The 24978-nt window shown below is 55.4% G+C and overlaps 1 protein-coding gene across 7 annotated transcripts in view; it reads left to right on the top strand.

The window, feature by feature from the left end:
* Positions 1-23895, top strand: part of DEPDC5 (DEP domain containing 5, GATOR1 subcomplex subunit) — a 112167-nt gene extending 88272 nt beyond the window's left edge. For 2 of the 7 annotated variants that reach the window (XM_072599851.1, XM_072599852.1), the window contains exons 32-43: positions 3-99; positions 5702-5767; positions 10383-10519; positions 10890-10961; positions 11529-11661; positions 13061-13169; positions 14095-14319; positions 16425-16594; positions 17951-18122; positions 20161-20221; positions 20772-20854; positions 23385-23895. In XM_072599851.1, the coding sequence (XP_072455952.1) occupies positions 3-99; positions 5702-5767; positions 10383-10519; positions 10890-10961; positions 11529-11661; positions 13061-13169; positions 14095-14319; positions 16425-16594; positions 17951-18122; positions 20161-20221; positions 20772-20854; positions 23385-23677 (1618 nt within the window). In that variant the 3' untranslated portion in view covers positions 23678-23895. The other 5 variants (XM_072599854.1, XM_072599853.1, XM_072599855.1 and 2 more) reach the window with 4 other exon arrangements.
* The last annotated feature ends 1083 nt before the right edge of the window (positions 23896-24978 follow it).

Below are 24978 nucleotides of genomic sequence, written 5' to 3'. Positions count from 1 at the left end.
AGGTGCTCGGGAGAGCAGCATGCCAGTAAGGGCCCCGTTCATCCAGCAGAGAACAGCAGCGCGGCTCTCACACCAACTTACCTGGACAGTCCTCGAAAGGTGAGCAGGGACGGTCCCCAGAAGGCAGTGGCTGTTGCTGCCTCTGCCTCCTCTGGGCCTTGGGAGCGAGCCGATGAATCCTTTCCTTCCAGAATGCTTCACTAATTACTCTCCCACTAACTGGATGAATTCCCTGCTCTGGGCGGTCTCTGGCCAGCCTCCACTGTAATTTCAGCTGCTGAATGTCCAGGCGGTCCTAACCGGCACCCAAGGGCCCTGCAGACTTTCCTTTGGTTATAGCCCTGATTTTTCTGGATGAGGTAGATGGGCCATTCTCTGCTGTTGGGACCATCCGGCCCAAGGCTTGGGAAAACGATGAGCTCCTGGAACAGGCTCGTGCTCCCTGGTCTGTGTGTCTTGCTTTGGCCACAGCTGTTAGATGTAGCAGATGCACAGATAATCATTGCTGTCAAGCATGGATGTTATCGCAGGGTTGTGTGACTTTCCCAAGTGTGTCATTAGTGCCCTTTAGATGTGCCTGGCACACTTCATCAGGGTAGGCGTCACCCAGGAGAGTTTATTTCATTCATTTATTTATTTTTATTTTTCATTTTTTTTCCTTTTTAAAATAGGAGCATTTAGTGATCCTTCAGTCTTCGAGTACGTTATTTTTATTCATCATGAAAGAAACATAGACTTTGATAACTTAAGTTTTGAGAATTAACAAATGTTATTTTAAAAGACAGACTTCTGAAAATAAGATGTGAGACACCAGATTATTCTGGAGATCTCAGTGTGCTTGGGCACACCCCAGCCTTTGTCAGTAGACTTGGTCATTGGGCCTTTGTTCTAATGAGATTCTCTAGAGATTCAGTCTCTTCTCAGCTGAGAAGGGGAAGAATTTAGTGGGAGGGCCAAGGGAGGAAGGGGAATCTAGTGAGTCAGACATTTATGGGGGGCCATGGTCAGCTACTGTTGAGATACGCCCCTAGATCTGTGACCTCATCGGTGCGGGGGTTCCCTCCAACCCTGCAGCTTGAACCCTATCTTGTCGGCCCATCCTGTGTGACCCTTGTCCACATCACATTCAAACACCATTCTGGTATCCCTTCACAGACACCATGTGGGAGCCTTTGGGTCATCCTTGCCTTTACTGGTGTCTCATTGAGAAATTCCTGTGCCTGAGGTTCACCTACTAGGATGGGGGGTAAGAAGCTGGTGGGCTTATCAGACTGAACTGCTAGCTTTCCAAAGAACATTTCCCATTTGTGCAGTGGTGAGCCTCGCCTAAGGCACAGAGGCATGTGTGTGCTGATAGTGGGTGGCTGCAGGCAGGCCCCGAATCACGAGGCAGCACCAGTGTGCCTTGTCTGGGCACCCACAGGGTTTAGTCCTCCTTAGGCTCGTCAGCAGCCTGGACTGAGGAGGTTCAGGAGTTATCTTAGGAGTACAAGCAGCTCACCTGGCAAGCAGCTGCCTGGGCATTAGAAGAGGCATCTAGAAGGCAGAAAGGGTGCGATCAGAAGGAGCAAGAGTGTGTCTGTTCTCAGATGGGGGAGTGCCACTGCTACATCTCTTCTTCCAAACCTCTGTACACAGCTTGGTGTGGTGCGGCTGCCTTGGAGGTCAGATTCAGAGGTTTGGGAGACTACTTGACCTCAAGGCCCAGCCCTGCCACTTACTCACTCCTTCACCTTGGACCCATCTCCACGTTGGAGAATCACAGCTTAGCAGAGACTGAGAGGATATCTGGGCCAAGCTATTCCAAAGCCTGGTTCTTTTGTCCAACGGGGATTGGGTATGGCTAATGTACTGCAGCTCCCCAAACCTTGGCACACCAGTACGATGGGCCAGATCTGGTCAATGAGACTTGCAAAGGAGGAATATAAATAAGGAAGTGTGGGGTTATGTAGTGAGGTACCAGAGGATAAGAGAAAGACGAGATGTCAGAGTCAGAATGGATTCCCATGCTCTGCCCAAGTCAGCAGAGACAAACGTGGCAGCCAACAAGCCATCTCTACCTCTGGCTGCATTAATGGTTGGGTGGGTTCTTCTGCCTGTGTCCTCTCGAGCCACAGGACTGTAGCCAGCTTGGGGTCCATGTTGCGTAAGAAACACTGACAAAGTGGAGTTAACTCAGAGGAGGGTTATGAGGATGGCTAGGGGACTGGGAAACATGCCATCTTCAGGCTGGTTAATGACCAATGGGGAGTTGATGTTCAAAATAACTAAGGAACTAGTTACCTTAGAATAAATTTGAGTCACTTTCCCCAGAGGAATAAAACTACATCCTTAGGTATTCAGAAAAACTGGTGGGTGTACTTGAAAGACCCTGGAGAATGGGCAAGATTCTGTAGGGCTTGGGAATGCCAGTACTGATTTAAAAAAAAAAAAAGAATGAGAACACTATCTGCACACTGTGGGCCAGAGCTTGGCTTTGAGAAAGTTGTTTTGTCATCCAATCATTTCTCAGTTGTGAAGACTCTTCATGGCCCCATTTGGGGTTTTCTTGGCAGAGATGCTCGATTGGTTTGCCATTTCCTTCTTCAGAAGAGGAAGCTGAGACCAACAGGGTACAGTGACCTGCCCAGGGTCACATAGTTAATGAGTGTCTGAGGCTGGATTTGAACTCATGAAGTTGAGGCTTCTGGCTTCACGCTAGCACTCTGTGTGCACTATACCCTAGCTCCTATAAAAATTGTATGAGAAAATTGTACAACAGATCATTAAAGAGAAGGTCTGTGAACGTGTAGGAAGGGAAACATTGATTACCCAGAGCCATCATGGTCCTGCCAGACCCACTTTATTTCCTTTTCTGGCAGGGTTACTAAACTGGCCGATGAAAGAAATACTGTAGTTAGAACTTACCTTGATATGAGCGGCCTTTGGTAAAGTGTCTCATACCATTCTCTGGGCGAAGATGGAGAGATGGGGACTAGGAGGTAACACGGGGCGTTGGGTGCAGACTTAGACAGTGGGAGTCAAGGAGTGGTCAGTCTCTCATTAGTGGTTCAGTGTTTGATAAGTGAGAGGCTTCCCGTGATCATTCCCAGGATTGGGTGCTCAACCTATGGGCAAACATGTTTACCGGTGGTGTACATACCAGATGCTCAGATGACACTAAGCTTGGAGGGAGAATCAATCCGCTAGAGGACAGTCAGGGTCTACAATGATCTCGCCACCAGCATGGGAGGAGGGAGGTGTTGTTAGACAGCAGGGTTCCTGGAGAGGCTCTGAGGGCTCGGTGTGAGTCAGCAGCATGATGCCGCAGCCAAAGCCCTGAGCGTGATCTTGGCCTCCTCAGACCACCTTGGTAGGGCTGCGCTGGGTGTCTTGGCTCAGGTGGGAGTCGATTCATAAGCTGGACTGCTCAGAGGAAGTGCCAGGATACCAAAGGGCCTCAAAAACACATCATAGGAGGATCCCTGGGATATGGAGCAGCCATCTTCATATATCTGAAGGGCTGTCATGCTAAGAGAGATTGGAGGGTTTTTGTTTGACCTTAGAGGCCAGAACCAGGGATGTTGGGAAGAAATTGCAAATAGGTCATTTAGGAGAGCTGTCATTGGTGATGCGCTCCCTGTCCTTGGAGACAGATGCCCCTGCTGGGTCTGTTATGTGGAGTGTATGGCTTGGAGCTGGTAGCTGCTGTGGTCCCTTCCAGCCTTAGGATTCTGTGGTTCTTGGCCCCAGTGTTGTTTGGGGACATGATAGCTGCCTTCCTGTGTTTAGAGGAGGGGGCCTGGAATTGTCTACTTGGACAAAACTAGAACTGACCCAGGGATCCCAAACTTGGCTTGGTATCAGGCAGGATTTCTTAACCCTCTATGAGTGGAAAGAGATGCCAGAGCAGGGAGTGAGGCTCTTGCCAGTGCTCAGAATACTACAGAGGAGAGGCCTGCTTTAGGCCAAGGGCTGGGCATGGGTGCCTTTGGAGGGCTCTTTTCCTCAGTGACCATCATTTGACGGCCTCTTAGCAAAGATCTTGGAGTGGTTTGCCATTTTCTTCTACAGCTCATTTTACAGATGAGGAAACTGAGGCAAACAGGGTGAAGTGACTTGCCCAGGGTCATCCAGCTAGTACATGTCTGAGGCCAGATTTGAACTCAGGGCCTGACTCCAGACCTGGTGCTCTTTCCACTGTACCACCTAATTGCCCTCCTTCCCATTTTACTGGGAGAATCAGTAAGTACATACAGGGTGTCCCCAAAGTCTTAGTGCCTGTTAAGCTCTAGAAGGAGATGGACAGAGAAGTGAGGGCAGGAAGCTCTGTTCTGGGCACATTGAGGTGAAGCAGCCCTGGGGGTGTCTAGTTCAAGGTGGGCAGCGTGTGATTGGTGAAAGGGACCTGGAGCCCTGCAGGGAAACCAGGGCTGGACAGAGGCAGGAGGGACCTTGGAGAGGCCGTCTCCCACAACCCCTAGTTTTACCAGGACACCAGAAGAGGGCTAGTGACCTGGCTGATGAGGGGCAGAGAGAACAAGGGAGGTGAGTTCAAAGAATGCCAAAGGAGTTATTCACAAAGGCCAATGGAGGGGAAGCCTCCAAGGAAACCCTCTGGCCTCTCTGCCTCCACTGCATGCTGATCCCAGAGCAGGCTCCCTAAAGAGGAGAGATGACCCAGCTAGTGTGGTGACTGTCCTGAGGAAGGCAGGATGGTCAAGGAATGCTGGGCGTGCAGTCAGAGGACATGGATTTGAATCCACCCGCAGGACCGTGGATGAATCTTTTCCTCTCCCTGAGCCTCATTTCTACTTTTGTAAAATGAAGGGGTTGGACTCAGCGTTCTCTGGGCTCTGTGAAAGGATCCTGGGGTTCTCTGTGGAGAGAGGAAGGAGACTTCTGGGAAATGACAGCTATGTTTAAAAAACAAACGAAGGAAAGGACTATCCTGGAATGAGAGAAACAGACCAACCAAAGGAGATCCCAGGAAGCCCTCAAGGATGCTGTGCCCTCAGACATGGGGCGTGTCTGAGCCCCTCACTCTCAGGCTTAGTGGAGAAGGAGGAGCGGCTTAGAGGCCTGAGTGCAAATCTGCTTTGTCACTTCCCACTCGTGCAACCTTGGGCAGATAACGTCCACTCACTGAGCCTCAGTTTCCCCTTCTCTAAATTGTAGTAAATGGTTTCTGGTTCTCAGGGTCTGTTCCCCAGGCTGCTCCTTTAGGGCATGGTGGGACAAGCTCCCTGCCCTGAATTCTTTCTTTTCTCTTTGTCTCTCGAGTCTTCCTTGGCATCTCCAGTGCTTAGCACAGTGCCTGGCTCTGAGTAGGTGCTTCATTAATGCTTGCTGCCTGCCTGACATGACGATGTTACAGAGGCATGCCCAGCTTGAGCTTGGTGCTGTGCCCTCTCCGTACCCAGGGATCCAGGACTTCTGGGACCCTCGCGACTGTAGAGCTGGAGAACGTCCTCCAGCTCTGAGCACTGGGAAGGCCCCGGGGGACTGGGTGTCATTCCCAGTTCCCATGCCCTTTGGCATCCTCTCCCCCATGCCCCCTGCAAAGAAGTCTTTGGTTTTTTCATTTCCTGTCCTTTTGTTCTCCCCTCCATTTTTTTTCTCCTCTGCCTTGCCCACTGCCCCTGGTGATTGCCTGCTGGTGCCCGTTTCTGTTCCTTCACCATCTCGACCTGGTTGCTACCTCTTCCTCTGCTGCCTTCAGGAGGGGGCCTTCTTTACGGAGTCTGTCCGCAGCCCACGTATGGCACCATCCACCTTCTATCCCCAGGTCAGTTGAACCCCTTGCCACACCTCCGCTACCCACACCGACCAGTGGAGAGGTGGCCATGGACTCAGGATGGCTCTCAGGCTGGGTGTCCTCCACAGAGAGCCAGAAAGGAGGATGGATATCCCCAAGAAGCCGGGATCATCTGATCAGATGACCCCCACAGTGCTCCCTCCTTCTCAGGATGGCCTCTTTGTCCTTCTTTAGGCTGTGGCTGGGTTGGTGCCCAGCACCAGCATCTTTACTTGGGAAGCGTCACTTGGCTCGAGACTCTTACCTGGATCAAGCACATTACAGGGTTCAAGGACTGACAGAGTCCTCTGTGTGTGGGAGGGTGTGGCATTGTTTGTTAGGGGTGGGTATGTGCATGTGTGTGTGTGTGCGCACACGTGTGCACACGCGCACGTGCACGAACATGGTGGTGATGTGGGTGGGAGTGGCACTGGGATCATACTCCCTGAACTTTGGCCTGGCGGGGACCTCCAAAGGCCCACAGAGATAGAAGGTCTTGCCCAGGACCACACAGGCAGCAGGTAGTACTGCCGGGCCTCCACCCCTCTTGGTCATCTGGCTCCAGAGCCAGTGCCCTACCCACTGCTCTGGAGCCTGCTCTTGTCCAAGTGGGCCAGTGCTAAGTACAGTGGAAAAGGCCAAAAGGCAGGAACTCACAGTACCTTTGTGGCCTCTTAGAAATGTGATGGCATTCCTTGCTCCCTCCCTTCCTCTTTCCCTCCCTCCCTTCCTTCCAATGTGTGTTCTCTCTCTCCTAGTGCCTGACTTAGAATGGGAGCTTCACTTTGGGTCCAATGGGCCCTGGGCTCGAGACTCCCACAGTGCTTAGGGATGGAAGGGGAGGGGGAGAAAATGAGCATTGGTTAAGCACCTACTGTGTGCTGGGCCTTGTGCGAAGCCCTTTACTAGCATTATCTCATTTGCCCTTGCCGCACTTTTCACAGCAGACTTTGTCTCATCCTGCTCTTTACTTTCCTCCTTGCCACAGCTGGGCAGATGAGGCAGAACCGGCATGTGCCCTTTGGGATTCAAGTCATCATTTTTAGAGTCAGGAGGGCCTGAGTTCAAATCCAGCCTCAGATACTTCTTAACTGTGATGCTAGGCTTCATCTATCTGCCTCAGTTTTCCCACATTAAAATGGGGATCCTAATAGCACTGGCCTCCCAGGGTTGTTGTGAGGTATTGTGCCTGGCACAAAGTAGGTGGTTAATAAGTGCACCAATGATGAAGAAGAAAGTGCCAAAATTCTCTGCCCCAAATTCCTTCCTAGATGAGAGTTCTAGTTCAGTTCCTGGCAGAGGAAGTGTAGTACCATGGACAATTCCATCCTTCTCCTGGCTAATGTGTCCATAGCTCCCACCAGGGTTCATATCCCAGCTCTGGGCCTTGGTGCTCCACTCCCTGTCTCAGGGCCCATTTCTTCCTCTGCCCAGTGGATATAGTGATATGTGCCCTGCTTACCTCCCAAGGTACCTATGAAGAAATAGCACCATATGACTGAGTTCTTACTAAGATCCAGGTTGTCTGGTGCCTGGAGGTCACTGTCTCAGCAGACATTTCCTGAGATGGAGAGAGACTGAGGGACCATGTATATACACATTTGTATAGTGCTACTTTTATCCAGAGCCTGGGTCCCTGCCCCTCCAGGAGCACATTGCAGGCTAACCACAGAGTAGTCTGAGCAGTCATTGAGGCTAGGCAGGGCAGCAGGAAGGCTTCTGGAGAGGGAGGGTCCCCACTGGGCCTCAGATGGAAGGATGCTTAGGAATTCAGGAGAGCAGGAAGTACAGAAGGGGGGCCTTCTGGGGACCAAGGCCACAACAGGGCTGGGCTGCTTTCTGCTTCTCTAGGACGTCAGATGTAGCAGCTGGAATGGCCGGGAGAGGCTGGGAGGACCCGAGAGAAGGGATCAGGGGACCACAGATGTGATGAGAGGACACCTCTGAAGCCGCAAAGCCAACACCTCATTTTGCAGATGAGGAAACTGAGTCCCAAAGATGCAGAGGGACTTAGTATAGCCTAGTGGGTCGCTGCACCCTGAGTAGCTTTGTGACCCTGGAGGAGTGTGCCTCAATTTCCTCATCTGTAAAATGGTGATAATAGCACCTACCTCATAGGCTTGTTGTGAGATCAAGTGAGATCATCTTTATAAAGTGCTTTGTAAATCTCAAAATACCACGTTATTATTATTGGTTATTGTCACTGTCTGTGGTCACACAGGTAGTGGTAGCAGAGGCAGTCTTTTGATCCCAAGGCCAGGGCACCAAAGTCGTGGCAGAACTGAGCTGAGAACTCCCTGGGACCCCTGTCCAAGTCCTCTTGCTGCCTCTTCTGGGAACACTGTGGGCTCACGCTGGGATTTGACAACAGCTGAGTAAGTTAGAACAGGGCAGCAGCCCAACAGATTTTTGTTTTTCAGCCCATTGAAATGCCAGCCAGCCTTGGGGGGTGGCTCTGCAGACAGAACAAGGCTGGCAGCAAAACCAGGGAAGACCTGGAATTGGGCTGGGTCCTGCCAGCTGCCTTGAGTGGGCGAATCAGCAGGGCTTGGGGGAAAGAGCCCTGGTTTTAGGAAGAGAAGACCCTGGGCTCTGACCTATACTTGGGGCCACCTGATAGCAGGGGTACTTGGCCCAATTCAGCTAATGCGATCTCAGAATGAGGGGTGGGACAACCAAATGACCTCTGCAGGCCCCTCCTGCTTGAAATCCTTTAATGGCGGACTCTGACAATTGAAAGGTTGTCCAGAAGTCATCCAGAAAGATAGCAAGGCAGATTTATTTTAAAAAAATAAAAAAAAAGGACCACCTCCTGTCCAGTATCCTTGGCAAGTGGCCATCCCTCTTCTGCATGGGGTTGTCCATTGAGGGCTGGTGGGGAGGCCTGCTGATCCTCCTCCTTGTTGGAAGGGATAGAATAGGTGACTCCCATTTTAACCAAGTGGGCAGAGCAGTCAAGCCAGCCAGCCTGGGCCTAGGGAAGGCCGACGTGGAGAAAGGTTAGACCCCCTTCCTAGCAACAATCCTTCCTTAAAAGGACAAGGTCCCCACTGCATCCTGTCTAGGCTTCCGATCTGTCTCCATCTCTTGGTTTTACTCCTCCCTGCATTTTGGGTGTCCCTGCTCTGCTTCAGCTTTAGAGCCCAGGGGAGCTGGCAGGCCTCTGACCACTGGGGGTCAGCCACGGGTGGTGATGGCTGCTCGCAGCTCCAACTCTGTCCTAAGATGGCTAGCCAGGGCTCAGGGGGTCTGCATATCTCCCATGTTCAGTTTGGTAAAGGGGTCAGTAAGGAGCAGTTGACCAGCATTGGAGGAGTGTGTACAATTTAGCCAGCATTTTAATTGATGAGGAACCTGAGCCCATGAGAGGGAAAGGGGCTTGGCTAACATTACAGCCTTTGTAAGGGACAGAGTTGAGATTTGAACCCAGTTCCCCAAAGTCTGAATCCAGGTGTCTCCCCTGTCCTGTATTGGAGGCCACTTAATGGTGTGAGATGTGAGACTCCAGGTGTGAGGAGGTAGGGGAACAGTGAAGAACTTCATCACACTGGAAGGCCTGCACGCCCTCGGAGGCCTGGCCCTCTTCCATGTTCTGGACTGGTCAGTTTGAGGCCTGGGAACACAACCTTTGAGAAACCACAGTTCCCAGCAGCCCTACTGTGCTCCTTTTGGCAGGAGAAGAAGGAATGGGGGCCAGGAGCTTTCCTCTGCATTCCCAGACAGCTTCCAGGATGGGAAAGAAAGGTCTTTCTGGGGAATTCTGCTTTGAGTACCCAAGTCTCTGCATCTGTGCTTTCCCCACTCCCATCCTGATCACTCCAGGACCAGCCTCTGTTCCTTCCTCACCAGGGTCACCAGAGGTGAGGCCTGGAACAGACCCAGCACCTAACTGGTGTGGAACTAGAACATGCACCTGACTTATAGGGAGCAGGATTGGGGAATGGCAGACGCCACCCCAAATGTCAGAAAAGGGAAGAGAGCAGACTCGAGACTCCAGGCCTGTGAGCTTGGCTCCGACTCCTGGAACGATTCTAGATGCATCATTAAAGGGATAGCTGGTGGTCATTTAGAAAGGGAGGTAGCAATAGCCCACGCCAGCCCAGCTTCACCAAGAACTAGTCCCCCAGCTGATCTTATTTCCCTTTCCCTGATAGCCAAGGGGATGCTGTGGTGTTGGTTTAGTTACTGCTGTTTCACAGTTTGATGGTACTGAGGTCTCAGTAACTCTTACGTTCTGTGGTTCTGTGACTTTAGAGTGGGGTGCTAGGGATCTTGTAGATGTAGAGGAGTCTGAAGTCCTTCAGGTGAAGGGACTTGCCTAATGCATCTCCCTCCAAGTCAGCAGCAAGAGGGAGGCGTCAGGCCCGTGCTCCCTTGGTGGGCATGGCCCAGAGTTATACCCCATCCACATGTGGAAGGCTCAAGGCGCCAGCTCTGTCCTCTTGGGGTCAGAGAGGCTTTTTGGAGCTGCCTCTTCCTCATTCCCCAGGTCACCCCCAGCTGCTTCAGTGCCTCTCATTTCCTCAAGCTGCTCTGGAGGAGAAATGGGAACTTGGGGCCTACAGGGATCACTATAAAATTGATTCTGTTTTCCACATCCTCGCAGGTCTCAGTGGATCAGAGTGCCACTCCAGCCTTAGATGGCACCAGCCTGGGCATCACTGTGGGCCAGTCCGCAGACAGGGGCAACACACAGACTGCTGGGGACCAAGGCTACCCACCAGCAAATGCTAGTGATAACAGGTGAGCCAAGGCATCACCTGGACCTGAGGGCAAATTGGGCCCAGCATCTGCTGGGGAACCTGGCCAGCTCTGACTGGCCTCTTCCTGCCAAGGGGGCCCCTGGGCTGGGGGCTTCCGATCCCCCTTTTGTCCTTTGGTAGGGAAGGGTCCAGGCTTTCATGGATACAGAAGTGTTTGTCCAGGCCCGCACACATGCCTGTGGGAGGGCTTCCTGGGGGCGCTGGCCCCCTGAGCCAAGGGAAAGACGAGGCCTCTGGGGAAGGAGGTACTGGCAGAAGTGGGATCCTGCCATCCCCGCAGGCCCTGCTGTGGAGGCACCGGAGCTCTGCTGATGGGCGCCAGACTCATCCACTGTTCTACCCCGTCCCAGCTCTCAGCCGGCCAGCTCGCTGACAACCGCCTCCACCCTGCTGGAGATCCTAGAGGCCATGAAGCACCCTTCGTAAGTGGCAGGAGGACCCTTGCCCAGGGCTCCCTGGGACCACCAGGGGAGGAAGGCAGACGCTCTGTGTCAGAGCATGGGCCAGGACCCAGGAGCCTTGGAAGGTGCTGGGCCAGGCTCCAGGTTTAACCTCAGGCCTCAGGGACCTCTGGGGAATGATGAGGCTGGAGCAGGGGTCTCCCAGCTCCCTTTGCTCAGGTTCAACATCCCTTCCCTTAGCCCTTTCAGAGCACGCACACTTGTTTGCGCTCTCTGGGTCTGTCTGTCTCTCTGTCTCTCTCTGTCTCAGTTTCTCCTCCTTTCCCCAATGCTTCCTGGAGGCAGTAGAGGAGCAGAGGGGGAGGAAGCAGCACCTCCATGCTGCTGACACTTGCTGTGTGATCTTCTCTGGGCCTCGATTTCCTTATCTGTGGAAGGAGGCAGTGGGGCCAGGTGGTCCCTTGAGAGGCCCTGCCAGCTCTTGTTGCCCCCTCTCCTTGGGGGTCACTGCTCCCCCCACCCTTTAGTCATGCTTTCGTAGCTAATTGTGACCATCCCTTTTCCTGCCCCTTGCTGGGTGGGCTCCAGAACAGGCATCCAGTTGCTCTCGGAGCAGAAGGGTCTCTCTGCATCCTGTTTCATCAGTGCGGAGGTCGTGCACTGGCTGGTGAGCAGTGTGGAGGGTGTCCAGACCCAAGCCATGGCCAGTGACATCATGCAGGTGAGTCCTGAGCCAGGTACCGAGGCTGGCCGGGCATGTTGGGCCACACTGCCATCTGACTGGCTGCCTGCAGGGGCAGGGTCGGTGGACAGGGCAGAGCGGGGTTGAGCCAGGTGGGTGGGCAAGGATGGGGCTGGTTTTTTCCTGAGGGCAACAGAGTCTCTGGCTGTGCAGGGCCTGCTTTTGGCCCGTGAGTCTCACCATCTTTTCTTGGGCTGAGATATCCTGGGGCCAGGAGAGCAGATTCCCTGGAACACTTCCTGAAGTGGAAGCTGGGAGAGGGGGCGTGAGTGGAAATGTCCACCCTTGCACTCAGGAACTGGGAATGTGTCCTTGCTCGGCCCCTCCTGGGGTACTGCCTTTGATACACGGGCGGTCCAGGGACTCCACAACCCATATACTTTTCCTGGGCCCTGTTGGCCCCAGAGGAGGCAGAAGCCAAGCCTCAGAGAACATGCTGGTCAGTGCAAGTTTTCACCTGCATCTCTGATGTTTGACAGTCCACTGGAGCCTCAGACCTGCTCTCCAATGCATGCGCTGGGTGCTGTCTCCAGATGGACGCCAGGCCAGCACAGAGAGCGTGCTCTTTTGGCCTCTCCGATTGGGCATCGATGAGGCCCCTACTACTCCCTCCTCCCCACTCTGGCTGCCTGGCTACCCCAGCCCCCACCTCCAGCAGCACCTCCCACCAGCCATCCCTAAAGCTGAAGGAGGAGGGGGCAGGACCTGCAGTGTCTGCTCTAGGACTGGTTGAAGGAACTGGAGATGATCAGGCTTGGGGGGGGACATGTGAGACCCATGTTCATGTCCTTCTGGGAATTTTAGTTTGGCCACCATCCAGTCCAGCACTTAAGAGAAAGGAATCCCTGTGGTAATAGAATGTGCCCAATGACAAGTGCTTAGTCAGCCTTTACTTGAAAACCTCCAGGGATGGGGAGCTCACTACCTGTCAGGCAATTCCTTTCACTCAGGGACATTTGGTCTCAGGTGGCTTCTTTGCAACCTCCCCATTGCTTCTGGTGCCCTCAGGGGACACAGAAAGCCCTCCTTCCTCCACTGACTGATAGCCTGAGGGCTGAGCCAGAGGCATCTGAGAGAACCACAGAGATGCCTGGGGGCTGGCTCAGTGGAGGTGGCCTGGCCTGGAGTCTCCAAGCATTGGTCAGATGCCCACTCACTGGAGATGTTGGGGTGGGGGAGTCTTATTCCAGTCCTTGTTGGTATGGATGACCTCTCCCTCCTTGGCATGCCAATCGGCCCCCTTCCTAGGTTGCCTCAGTTTCCCATCTTGAGAAGGAGGGAGGAGGAGGAGTGGCCTACTCTGAGCTTTTGGCAGCCCTGGGGCTCCCAGTGTAGAATGGCTGCTTTTCAGATCTGACCCTGACCCCATCTCTTCTAGAAAATGCTAGAGGAGCAACTCATCACTCATGCGTCGGGGGAAGCCTTGCGAACTTTCATCTACGGCTTCTACTTCTACAAGATCGTGGGGGACAGGGAGCCGGACCGAGGTCAGAGAGGAGGAGGCACCGAAGTGCTTGTCTGACCCCACCCCCCCAGAATTTCTCCAGGCCTTCCACCCCGGCATTTCTCTGGCCCCTACTCCTGGCCAGGGAGGTGACTGTGGATTGTGTGGCCAGGGGTCTGCCACCTCCCAGTGCCCTGTGGTGGCCTCATTCCAAGGGTTCTTGTGGTGAGGGCTGGGAGTCTTGTGGTGGGAGTTCTGGGGCCTTGGTGGAGTACTGTCCCTTATCTGTCAGTGAGGGATGTGAACCCATGGCCCCCGCCATCCCTAAACCATGGAGGGCGAGGCCATTAGGTCCGAGGGTGCTGTCCGCACCAGCCCATTGACCCAGCATCTGGAGGCATCTGTCCCCAGCTCTCACTTCCTGTGTCTCTGTTGTTTCATCCTGTTTGGGCCTCTGGGCACCACCGAGGCTTTGCCTTCTGCTGGCAAGGGGATGAAGCACTGACCTTGCGGTCATGGAGACCTGGGTTCAGATCCTATCTCTGATACTTGCTAGTTCAGTGCCTCTGGGCAGATCCCTTCGCCTCCTTGAGCCTCAGTTTTCTCATTTTCAAACTGGGAAGTTAGACTTGATGTCCACAGCTCTGTGATCCTACAGACCTGCGCAGTACCTAGCACATAGTAGGCAGTCAACTGATAAATGCTCTCTAGCCGACGCCTGACTGTGTGACATAGTCCTTGCGGTTGTGTTTTATCTAAAGAACTTGCGTTTCTCTTCTTTCCTTGACTCAGTCTTAGCTGTGTACTTCCCTCATCTGGAAAATGGGTTTGTTGTAAGGAAAGGACCTTGCCACCCTTCAAGTGCTGGAGAAATAGGAGTCCCTTCTTACTCTCCCCAAGGGCATGTCTGAGGGCTGGTGCTGGCCCACACACTGTGGCCCATCACCCTCCCCTCCGTGTCTCCTCAGTGGGCCTACAGCAGCCCTCCACGTGGCACACAGCGGCCATGGATGACTTCACAGCCTTCCAGCGAAAATGGTTTGAAGTGGCCTTCGTGGTGGAGGAGCTGCTACACTCAGAGATCCCTGCCTTCCTGCTACCCTGGTTACCCAGCCGCCCTGCATCCTACGCCAGCCGGCACAGCTCCTTTAGCCGCAGCTTCGGTGGGAGGAGTCAGGCTGCTGCGCTCCTAGGTACCATCAGGCCAGAGGGGGCTGTAGTGGTTGGATGGTGACCATCCTGGGGGGCAGGGCTGTACTAGCTGAACCCGAGGCAATAAGGGCCTGTGCTTCTAGGCCAGAGCTAGGAGCTGTCCACAGACATGGCAGAGAAGCAGAGAGATCACCGCCTCCAAGGGGAGTGGGAAGTAGTCAGCTCCTTGTGCCCCAAATAAAGGCAGGGTAGCTGCTGGGCAGGTTCAGAGGGTTCAAGGAGGTGCCTTTAAAGTACTGCAGCAGCTGGGCCATGAGGGGCACTCAGAGAGTAGTATAAGGAGACAAGCAAGCCCAGGCTTGGACTCAGTTTTCTCATCTGCAAAATGGGGCTGCTGGTTTCTGGCTCTGTCAGCTTAGTAGCTGTGACTGTTGCCAGGTGGGCTGTCTACTCTGAACCTCAGTTTCCTCTTGTTAAATGGGCACAGTTAGTCCAGAGACCACTTCTTTTGTAGGCAGTGCCCCCGATAGAATGGAAGCCATCTGAGGGCAGGGCAAGGCAGGGCTGGCCTCACTCTGGTCTTTGTGGTCCAACTGGTGGGCAAACAGAAACACCTTCTAAAAGTTTAGGACTGTTTGCCCCTCCCTGGGCTTGGTTTCTTCACAGGGAGGAGGAAATAAGTGTGGTAGAGACGAGTTTGGGTTCAGATTCTGCCCCTGCTGCTCACTTCCTGGGTGAAAGTCTCTCCCTCGCCCTGGAGGGGGTCAGTTCCCTCAAGTGTAAAGTGAAGGGGCTGAGCCATCGACCTCTGGGCCCCTTCTGGCTTCAAGTCTATGATTCTAGTACCTTCCCTTCCAAAATTCTTCTCTTGTGCCTGTAATCTCCCAAATCCTTGTCTTTTCCCACCAAAAATCCTGCTTGGAAAAAAGCAGGGGATGGGCGGTCCCAAGCCCTGGGTTTGAATCCAGCCTTCTCCTCCCCTTGGCCCCAGGGCTGCAGAGTAGGGGGCCTTTTGCCTTCCATTAGCCTCTTCCTTCTACATCCTAGCTCTTTGCACCCGCCCAGGAGGCAGAGGCCTACTTCCTAGGTGTGGGACCCTCAGGGCCTCAGTTTCCTCCTCTGTAGAATCAGAGGATTGGCTTGCTCTGCAATCTGATTCCTGGGTTGTCTGCTCAACCCATCCCAGTGCTTTGGGTCAGCACTCAGGCCACTAGGCAGGTGAGTCCCCTGGAGGAAATCCTGGCCTGGCTGCCAGGCCCTCCTAACTTCTCTCTTCTTCCTGGAGGGCTCCGGCTGTACTGGGCTTTGGGGCAGGCTGACAGCAGCACAAGGGACTGTGGCCTGCTGTCTTCTCCCTCTGTCCCCTTCCTTGTCATGGCAGCTGGCTTGCCTTTGCTCTGCTGCCAGGATGGGTGGGAGAGCCCCTGCCAGGCAGCTCACTGCAGACAGACCCCTTGGGGGCTCCAGGGACCCTCCAGGGCCAGGGACCCCCTGGGCCTGCTGGGCTCCAGGACCAGGGACTCCCTGGGCCTGCTGGGCTCCAGGTTTCTGGCTATTTGCCCAGATGATTAAAACAGAAAAGGAAACTGGTTCTCCTCGACTTCCTGCCTTGCTATGTCCTAAGCAGCCGGTTTTTGGAGAACTGGGCCTCTTTTTGTTTCTGTCAGTCTCTTGGACAATTTCTTGCTGTTTCTCATGACCCGGGTCTTGGCTTGGAGTCGTGGGAGCAAGAAGGCCTGGCCTCCCTGTCCACGTGAATGTAGCAGCAACTCGTCTGGGCCTCAGTTTCTTGTTCTAAGATGAAGGAAAGTGCACCTCTTGGCATGCAGTGATTGGCAGACATTTGTGGTGTGTCGCTGGGATGCAGAGCCCCATGCCCGCCCCCGGGATCCATAGAGCAGGCAGCCGAGCTCAGGACTGACCTTGAGTCAAGGAGGAGGCTGGCCATGATCTACCCCATGTCAGGACAACATGCAAGCCACGCGAGCAAAGGAGCAGAAAGGATGTTTATTCTAAAGGAAGGGTGGGATAGGGGGCAGAGATGGTGCACCAGGCAGAGGGACTGGTCTTGGAGGGCACAAACCTGGTGGTGAGGCAGGGTCCAGGCTTCCTGCTGCCCCTGCTGACTCCTCTTGTCTCCATACAGCGGCCACAGTGCCCGAGCAGAGGACAGTGACCCTGGATGTAGATGTGAACAACCGCACTGACCGACTCGAGTGGTGCAGCTGTTACTACCATGGCAATTTCTCTCTGAACGCAGCCTTTGAAATCAAGCTGCACTGGATGGCAGTGACAGCAGCGGTGCTCTTTGAGATGGTGAGTGGTCTGGCACACACAGGTGGGTGGGTGAGTGGCCTTGGCCAGCGGGTGAACGACTGGGGCATGGGCAGGCAGGCGGGTGAGCGGCTGAGGGGCAGGCAGGCGGGTGAGCGGCTGAGGGGCGGGTAGGCAGGTGGCCTCGGCCAGGGGGTGAGTGGTTAGGGCATGAGCAGACAGCCAGTCACCAGAACCTGGTGTACCTGTTGATTGGGAGGCCCCCTCAGCCCTAGTAGGATCCTGGAAGTTCACACTGGAGGGATACTAAGGAGTCACCACTTCATTTTATGGAGAGAGAGAAGTGAGAGGCTCAAGGTCACCACAATTTGGTGACCAAGCTGACCCCCCAGGCCTCAACCTTTTCTAGTGCTTCCCATTGGGCTTCATTGCCAGCCTTGTGGCCAAGGTCCCACTATAGCTAACCACTCTCGTGGTATGTTCATGTGTCTGAGGCGGGCCCATGATAGGATGGTCCTAACAAAGCCTGTGGTTTTTGACTCATCAGTGCTTGGACATCTCCAGCCCCCAGCAATCGCTGGCTTCCTCTAAGCAATAACCTCAGCTCTGGAGGGACTGCCCTGGGGTCACAAAGCACTTGCTGGTTGACCCAGACTTTTCTTCATAGCAGCCCTGGGAGGCTGGCCGTGCAACTAACAGTGTCACCAAGCTCAGGGAAGGGAATGGACTTGCCTAAGGTCCCTCCAGCTTCTGGGATTTTCAGTCAATGAGGCCTGACTTGGGCCAAGTCTAGCCTTTTTTGTTGCTCAGAATTGTTTAACTTCCTGTTTTTAGCCACAGCCCAGCCACCAGATCAGGGCTGATGTGTCCTCAGCAGGATAGTCAGGCTCAGACACAGGCCTAGGGCTCACTTGGCTGCTCCATCCCAAAGCTTTCTCTCCCGTTGGTCACATAGGATGTCACTTGTCCAGAGCAGGCCCCTGTGACCTTTCTCAACTTCCCAGGTTAAAAATAAGCTTTCAGAGGGAGGTTCATTTTCTCTTGACTCCCCAAAGAGCAGAAAACAGCCCCTGTGAATCCAGCACCCTCATTTGAGAGGTGCCAATTGGCCCATTGGCCTCAGCCAATCCTGCTTTCAGGAAGTCTCCTTTTTCTTTGCCTTGCCTCTTCTGGGGCCTCCATGGCCTGTCACCCCCACCACCCAGGGCCAGGCCATTGTCCCCCAGAGAGAGGGTGCCCTGCACCTTTGGCCCTCCCATCTCAGGCTCTGTCCACTGTGGTGCGTTCCCTGAGCCACCAGGGCCGAGGCCTCTGCATTGCTGCTGTCAGCACTTTGGTGCATGACTAAGAGGCCTGCCCAGCATGCATGGAAACAGTTCAGGTGTGCTTTTCTCCCAGGTGCAGGGTTGGCACCGGAAGGCCACTTCCTGCGGCTTCTTGCTGGTCCCAGTTCTGGAAGGCCCATTTGCCCTGCCCAGTTACCTGTACGGAGATCCACTGCGAGCCCAGCTGTTTATCCCGCTCAACATCAGCTGCTTGGTGAAAGAGGGCAGCGAGCATCTATTCGATAGTAAGTCTTTGCGCCCCCAGGGGGCAGAGAGCATGGATCTTATACCCTGGAAGGGGCTGGGGAGAAGTGGTCTTCTCTAAGGACTTGTCCAGGGCAGTCCTGAGGGCTCTGGCTGGCCCAGTGTCAGAATCCAGATCTCCTGAGGAGCATCTGGCCCTCATTCCTCCACACCACATGCCCTCCCAGGGCACCTCAGGGGGCCCCCATTATTCTCCCTAAGCTTCTTCCGAGTAGGACATCTTTGCCTTCTCAACTCCTGGTTCTAGTTTCAGGAGTTCAGCCATTGAGAATGGGGTGGCTTCCAATTCTGACATACACCCCATGGGACGTGTCATCCAAAAATGGTGCCTCCTCAGTCCCTCCTGATTTCTGTCCTAAAAAACCCCACGTGTACTGCCTTGCCAGAAAGACCAAGGAGGGGACTGTGCTGCAAAGGCTGGCAGAGACAGCAGGGAGAAGGCACCTAGGCCAAGCTGCTGCTGGCAGGAGTGAAGTCTGGCATCGGGGCTAAGGGCAGTGGTCGCATTCAGAGCCCTGAGCGCCAACCCTTACTAGCTGTGGAGAGCCTGAGCAAGGCCAGGTCATTATCTCCTCACTGCATGATGGGCGATGCTGACGCTGACCCCATGGATTTGTGTGAGGAAAGCCCTTGGGAACCTCAGTATTGGAGCTCAGGGGTGCCCTGGGCAGTGCAGAAGGGGCGGGTGTAGGGCAGACACCCACTTTACCAGCAAGATGATTCCAGAATCCCCACCCCCAAACCTAGGTCTCCCCCTGCCTCTTCTAGAGAGGCGCCCACTTCTGGGTGACTTGGGCAGGGCGGAGTGTGGGTTTGGCCTTGTTTGCTTGGCTGCTGCTGCTTGATCTAGGATGGGATGCAGCCTGTGCCGCTTGTGTAGACATTGCTAAGTGACTCAGCTTCTTTCTGCCCTAATGGAGCTCGGCAGTCAGCATCCTCTCTCAGTTGCTATGGTTACCATTAAGGAAAGATGCCCTGGTTTAAGTGATTAAGGACCACCAGCTGGAGGCCTCTGTCCCTGCTTCTGTCCCTCCCTGACGGCCACCTGTGTGATGTGAACGTGCTCTAGATTTTTTTTTATGTGAAAGCTCAATAGATGGTTGGGTTTTTTTAACCTCTGGTTGCTCTGAATAGATGACAAACACTGAGGGGCCACAGGCGCTCCTCACGTTTCTGCCCAGGGCTGGCGTAATGGACGCTGATGTCATCCATGACTCTGGCACCTTTTAATCCCATCACCTATCTGTCCTCACTCCCCCTTCCAGAAAACCATTCCTTATTAGGAAGAGCAAAAAAAAGAATGAAAAACAACCACCAAAAATCAGTTCATCAAAATTACCCAGCCCTTGGCCAGAGGCTGCCATTGCTACAGAGATCTGCCTCTACGAAGAAGGTGGAGGGAGGGAGCCGCCGCCTCCTCTGGCCCCTTGGGGACTGAGCTTGGCCATGCGTGCCTGGGGTTGTCCATACTGCCTTTGCTCTTCAGTGTTCCCGAGGGAGATGCAGAGAAGGGGCCATATAATTGGGGCTGGGATTTGAACCTGGGTCTTTGGATTTCCCAGTCATTGCTTAGATGGAAGTGGAGAAGGAAGAAAAGGAGGATGGGGAGGGAAGATTGTAGCACAGAACTGGGTCATGCCTCTCATTTTATAGAGGAGGAAACTCAAGCACCAGAAGAGGGAGCCGTGTCCAGAATTGCCCCTAGACTCTTTACTGAAACCCCTCAAAGGCCTCAGAGTTCAGCCTGGGTCCAGAGCAGGACTTTTCCTACAAGATTCCAACAAGGCCTTGTCTAGTCTTTGCCCAGAGAAGCCCAGAGCCAGCCTTCCCTCCCCATCATGGCAGCCCATTCTAGTGGGGCAGGCCATCAGAGCCACCCTGGGACCTGCTGCCGTCTCCTTGCCAGCTCTGCCCTTCAGGGCCAGCAGAACCAGTCTCGTGGCTTCCAGATGAGACTCCTCAGCTCATGGACCCATTGGCCACGTGGTTGTCATTGTGTTGACCAAACTTTTCCCCTAGGTTTTGAACCAGAAACTTACTGGGATCGCATGCATCTCTTCCAGGAAGCCATCGCTCACAGGTGCGTTGATTGCGGGGAATGGGGGGGTCAGATGAATCTTGCTGAAGAACATGCCCTCCCCCAGGCTGTTCCTCATGGCACAAGGAGGGCCCTCCTCTTCTCACTGCTCTGTGATTCAGAACTCCAGAGGGACTGTAGTGGCAGGGACTCAGGTCTAGTCTCCCCTCTTCCTTCCCCAGACCCCCCACCCCTTAGCCTGGGGTCTGGGTGAGTGGCAGTGGCCAAAAAGATGCCTCCTGGGGTGGTCAGTGGGTGCCCAGCCCCTTAGGACTGGCTTAGTCCGGTCCTTGGACAACGGAACCTCCCTTCCCTCCCCATCCATTCCATCCCTGGATCTGGCCTTGATCACTTCCCAACATGCTCTAGGACTCTGCTGCTCCAGCCTTTTTGGATCCAGAGCCTCCTCCGTGCCCTAGTCAAGGCCCAGGGGAGTGTGTTCAAATGGTGGGAGCAAGGAAAGGATCTGGTGCAGGGGATGGGCCATGGGCCTTGGTGGTCAGGCTGGATGAGGGGCCTCCTTAGGTCACTTCCAGCTCCCTCATTTCCTCAGGTTTGGATTTGTGCAAGACAAATATTCTGCCTCTGCCTTCAACTTCCCTTCCGAGAACAAGCCACAGTACATCCATGTCACAGGTGAGCAGGCACTGGGAAGGGCAGCCTCCTGGCCTTGGAAGCGTGGCAGCCGGGCACATGCCTTTCTCATGGGCAGCTCAGCCTGAGCCGTGGTGGGGACACTGAGTGACGGTGTACGGTCCTAGCGAGGGGTGCTGGTCACATGAGGAATGGCACCTCTGTTGTCCATGGGCTGAGGGGCCGAGGCACACGCAGACCCCAGGCTCCTGACCCCCCACGCGCTGCTCTGGAATCTCCAGGCCTGCTTTCTCAGGCAGCTGGAGGGAGCACTGGGACCTTCTCTTCTGGGGTCTTTCATCTGGCTCCAGAGGTCAATGTCCTGCTTATTTAAAGGGGGGGCAGAGACTTGCCCTGGTGGCCTTGACAAGCCAGGCCCAGAGCTCACAGGCCCCCCCTTTGTCCTCTTCTGGTCTGAGCCAGAAGAGGAGGAGGCCTGGCCTGGAAACCGAGCCTCTCTTGAGTCTGACCTCGATTGAGTCCCTGTCTCTAAACCTCAGTTGCGTCATCTGTAAACTGGGTTAAGTGCCCGTTTAAAAATGGATCCTTCTCCCTCCAGAGTCTGGCTGGCCCACAGGACTGTGGTGCGGTGGGGAGGGAAGCCTGTGCCTCAGCTCACCCTCTGGGAGAAAGGTGCTGTTCTGCCTCTGCTCTGTGTGAGTGTGTGTGTGTGTGTGTGTGTGTGTGTGAGCATGTCTGTGTAAGCATGTGTTTGAGCATGGCTGTGCATGTGTGTGAGCGTGTCTGTATGTGACATATGTGTGTTAGTGTATCTGTGTGTGTGTGAGCACCCGTCCCCTGGGCAGCACATAGAGCCACTCTCTGTGTTCTGAGCAAGGCCAGTAGGAGAGGAGGTGCTTCTCAGGGCACAAGGAGGGTACCATGTGTGGCTGCTTCTGTTCCCTTGTCCCCTGTAACACAGAGGCCCTTGTTCCTTGTTTTGGAGGCACAAACAAGGTCCTCCCTGCCCTCTTTACGGTTAGTGGATCAGCCAACAAGCAGGTCCTAAGGGCTTCCTCTGTGTGTGTGGCAGAAATCAGGCCCTGTGGGTGTGCCACAGAGTGGGTGGCACCTCTGACGCCATCAGGTGCTCAGGCTGGGCCCCCACCCTCGGTTTACCCAGGAGGGTGTAGAGGAGAGTGCTGCCTCTTGGGGGAAGCCCAAATTCTGAGCCTGGGTTGGGCCCTTCCTTAGAAGCTGGGGAACCCTCAGCAAGTCACTGGAAGTCTAGAGGGAGGCAGTAGTCAGGTGAGGCCAGCCCTGGGCCATGGAGACAGGAGCTATCCAGCTCCACGCGAGCAGGATACCTGGCTTTGCAAGCCACTGGTGCCACTAGCTGAATTATGAGCCTGGGCAAGGAGGGATCTTCCCAGCATCTGAGAGGCCCAAGGCAGCTGCACACCCTGCTGATGGTGCCCTTGGGCAGGAGGGTTCTTCCCCACACTTTGTCCCTTCCTCCTACTCTCAGACCCTCCACTCTTGTTTGCATCCCCTGGGGCTGAACAGAAGGAAGGCGACAACACTGGATGGGATGGCCTCTGACATCCCCCTGATGTCCCACATTCTGTTCCAGGCTCCCTGGATGGTCCCTTCTTGGATTCCCCATCTGGGTTGTTTATTCTAAGGTCCCCTCCTTTCTGATGTTCAGTTCCTGCTGGGTGCTGTGTCCTCTCCAAGGGAATCTCCTTCTCCAGAGCAGCATTTCCCCAAATGTCCTTTTCCCTGGTGACATAGGGATGAAAGGACCATATTCATCTCCCTGATGGGCAAGGAGATGCTGCTGGGATGCCAGCAGTGGGTGCAGATGGGCTGTCGGCTTCCTTTCCTTCTCGTGAATGGCTTGTCCGGGAGGTGGGGTGCAGAGCCTGGGAATACTTCTCCCTGTGCACCCCTAGAACCATCACTACCTTCCAGCTGGGGGCCTGCTCTGAAAGGTCATGGAGGAAGGCCCCGTCTTGTTCTGTTTGGCTCAAAGGGCAGATCTGGGAGCTGGGGCCCATTGTGGTTTGAGGTGTAGGATGACCTCCCAGAGCAGAATGGGCCGCCTCTCACCTGGAGGCCCTTCAGGCAGAGGCTGGATGCCCCCTGTCATGGGCCTGTTGTCAGCAATGACAGCCAGGCCTTCTGAGGTCTCTGATTCTGACAGTCTTGAGTCTGGTAGAAATTTTCTAGTAGAAACCAGGAACCTTTTGGGGCCTTGTGCCCCCAAATTTGAACTTTGTGGGTAATGCCATGTATATGGACTTGTGTCTCATTGTCCTCTTTGACGGGCAGGGGACCGCAGCTTAGCTCGGCTTTGTATCAGGGGGACACAGAGCCTGTCAACTCCAGCCTTGTCCTCCTCCCCCAGTGTACCCCTGGAGAGGCTGCCAGCCTGCATGCAATGGTCACTCACTGAGGGTTTTTGGAAGGGAGGGAAAGAAAGTTCTGTGGCCTGGCCCTTCCTCGGGCTTCTCCATGTCCCTTTTCCCTCTGCTACCGTGGGCATGACTGCTCATGGGTTTCCTCTTGTCCTCTTGCTCTCTTTCCCTAGGGACTGTCTTCCTGCAGCTGCCATACTCCAAGCGCAAATTCTCAGGCCAGCAGCGGCGCAGACGCAACTCCACCAGCTCCACTGGTCAGAACATGTTCTGCGAGGAACGTGTGGGCTACCACTGGGCTTACAACACCATGCTGACCAAGACATGGCGCTCCAGCGCTACCGGAGATGAGAAGTTTGCTGACAGGCTACTGAAGGACTTCACCGACTTCTGTGTCAACCGTGACAACCGCCTGGTTGCATTTTGGGCCAGCTGTGTGGAGAAAATGCATGCCAGTGCGCCCTGAGGGGCCTGGAGTGGGGATCTAGGCAGTGCCATGGGCACTGAGCTGCCAAGGAGGCTGGGGGCTGTCCCACTGTGCACCATGAGGCAGCTGGCACAAAAGCTTTGTGGGGCGTCCCTTGAAAAGGGGTGTAAGATAATTCTGTGAAATAATGTATCATATGTCAACATTAGTTGTACATACGTGTAAATATGGAGAAGAGAAATAAAAATCTAATGCAGCCTGGGTGTCCCTGGCCTCTTCCCTGGTACAGCAGGAAGGAACCATGGGCTACCTGAGCATCCCAGGAGCCCTTGTCCAGATCATCTAGGGAACCTTGGCAGGGAAGGGAAAGGGGCTTGGGCCTCCTGACCCCTGGCCTGGGTCGAGACTCGGTGTCACGTCTGGGAGGGGCCTGAGAACAGGGGGGGGTCAGGGCTGGGAGGGGCCCCGGAGCAGGGGGTGTCAGCCAGCTGGGAGGGGCGCTTCCGCCTCCGAGAAGCCCCGGGCCAGAGGACAGTGACTGGTCCAGGGCCACACGCCCATCGGCGGCCCCGCCCCCTGGGGGGGGGGCTCCCTCCCCGGGCCCGCCCCCTGGGGGGGGTCTCCCTCCCCGGGCCCTGCCCCCCTGGGGGGTCTCCCTCCCCGGGCCCTGCCCCCCCTGGGGGGGGTCTCCCTCCCCGGGCCCCGCCCCCTGGGGGGGGGGTCTCCCTCCCCGGGCCCCGCCCCCGCCCCCTGGGGGGGGTCTCCCTCCCCGGGCCCGCCCCCTGGGGGGGGTCTCCCTCCCGGCCCCCGCCCGCGGAGGCGCCGACCTGGCGCTGACCCCGGGGAGGGGGCCGGGCTGTCACCAGCAGTGGCAACATAGTGTCCCCTCGGGCGGCCCCGCCCCGCCCCCGCCCGCGCCATCCCGGGACAGCGACGACGGCGCCGGATCCGGGCCCCCCACGGCGGCCCGAGGTCCGAGCGGAGGCTCTGCAGCCGGGCGGGCCGGGCCGGACCCGACGTCTGTCTGTCCGTCCGTCTGTCCGGCCGCAGCCGCAGCCAGCAGTGAGTTGTCAGCCCCGCCCTTCGGACCTTTGGGGGCCGCCCACGGAGGCCTCAGTTTCCCCAGGGCTGCAGGAAGAGGGGGCCAGGCCTGGGGCCGACTCTGCGTGTCCTTCCCCTAAGGGCGGCCGCGGGTTCCGGGTTCGAGTCTCTGTCCTAGCCGGACCCCCTGCTCCGGGGCCCCTCCCCTCTATGACACCCCCTGTTCTAAGGCCCTTCCCCCTCTGAAACCCCGTGTTCTAATGCCCCTCCCCCTCCGACCCCCCCCGTTCTAAGGCCCC

This window comes from Notamacropus eugenii, chromosome 4 (assembly GCF_028372415.1).
Source record: "Notamacropus eugenii isolate mMacEug1 chromosome 4, mMacEug1.pri_v2, whole genome shotgun sequence".
Taxonomy (NCBI): Eukaryota; Metazoa; Chordata; class Mammalia; order Diprotodontia; family Macropodidae; genus Notamacropus; species Notamacropus eugenii.
The sequence above is the reverse complement of the archived record's forward strand: the minus strand, read 5'-3'. Positions and strand labels throughout refer to the sequence as shown.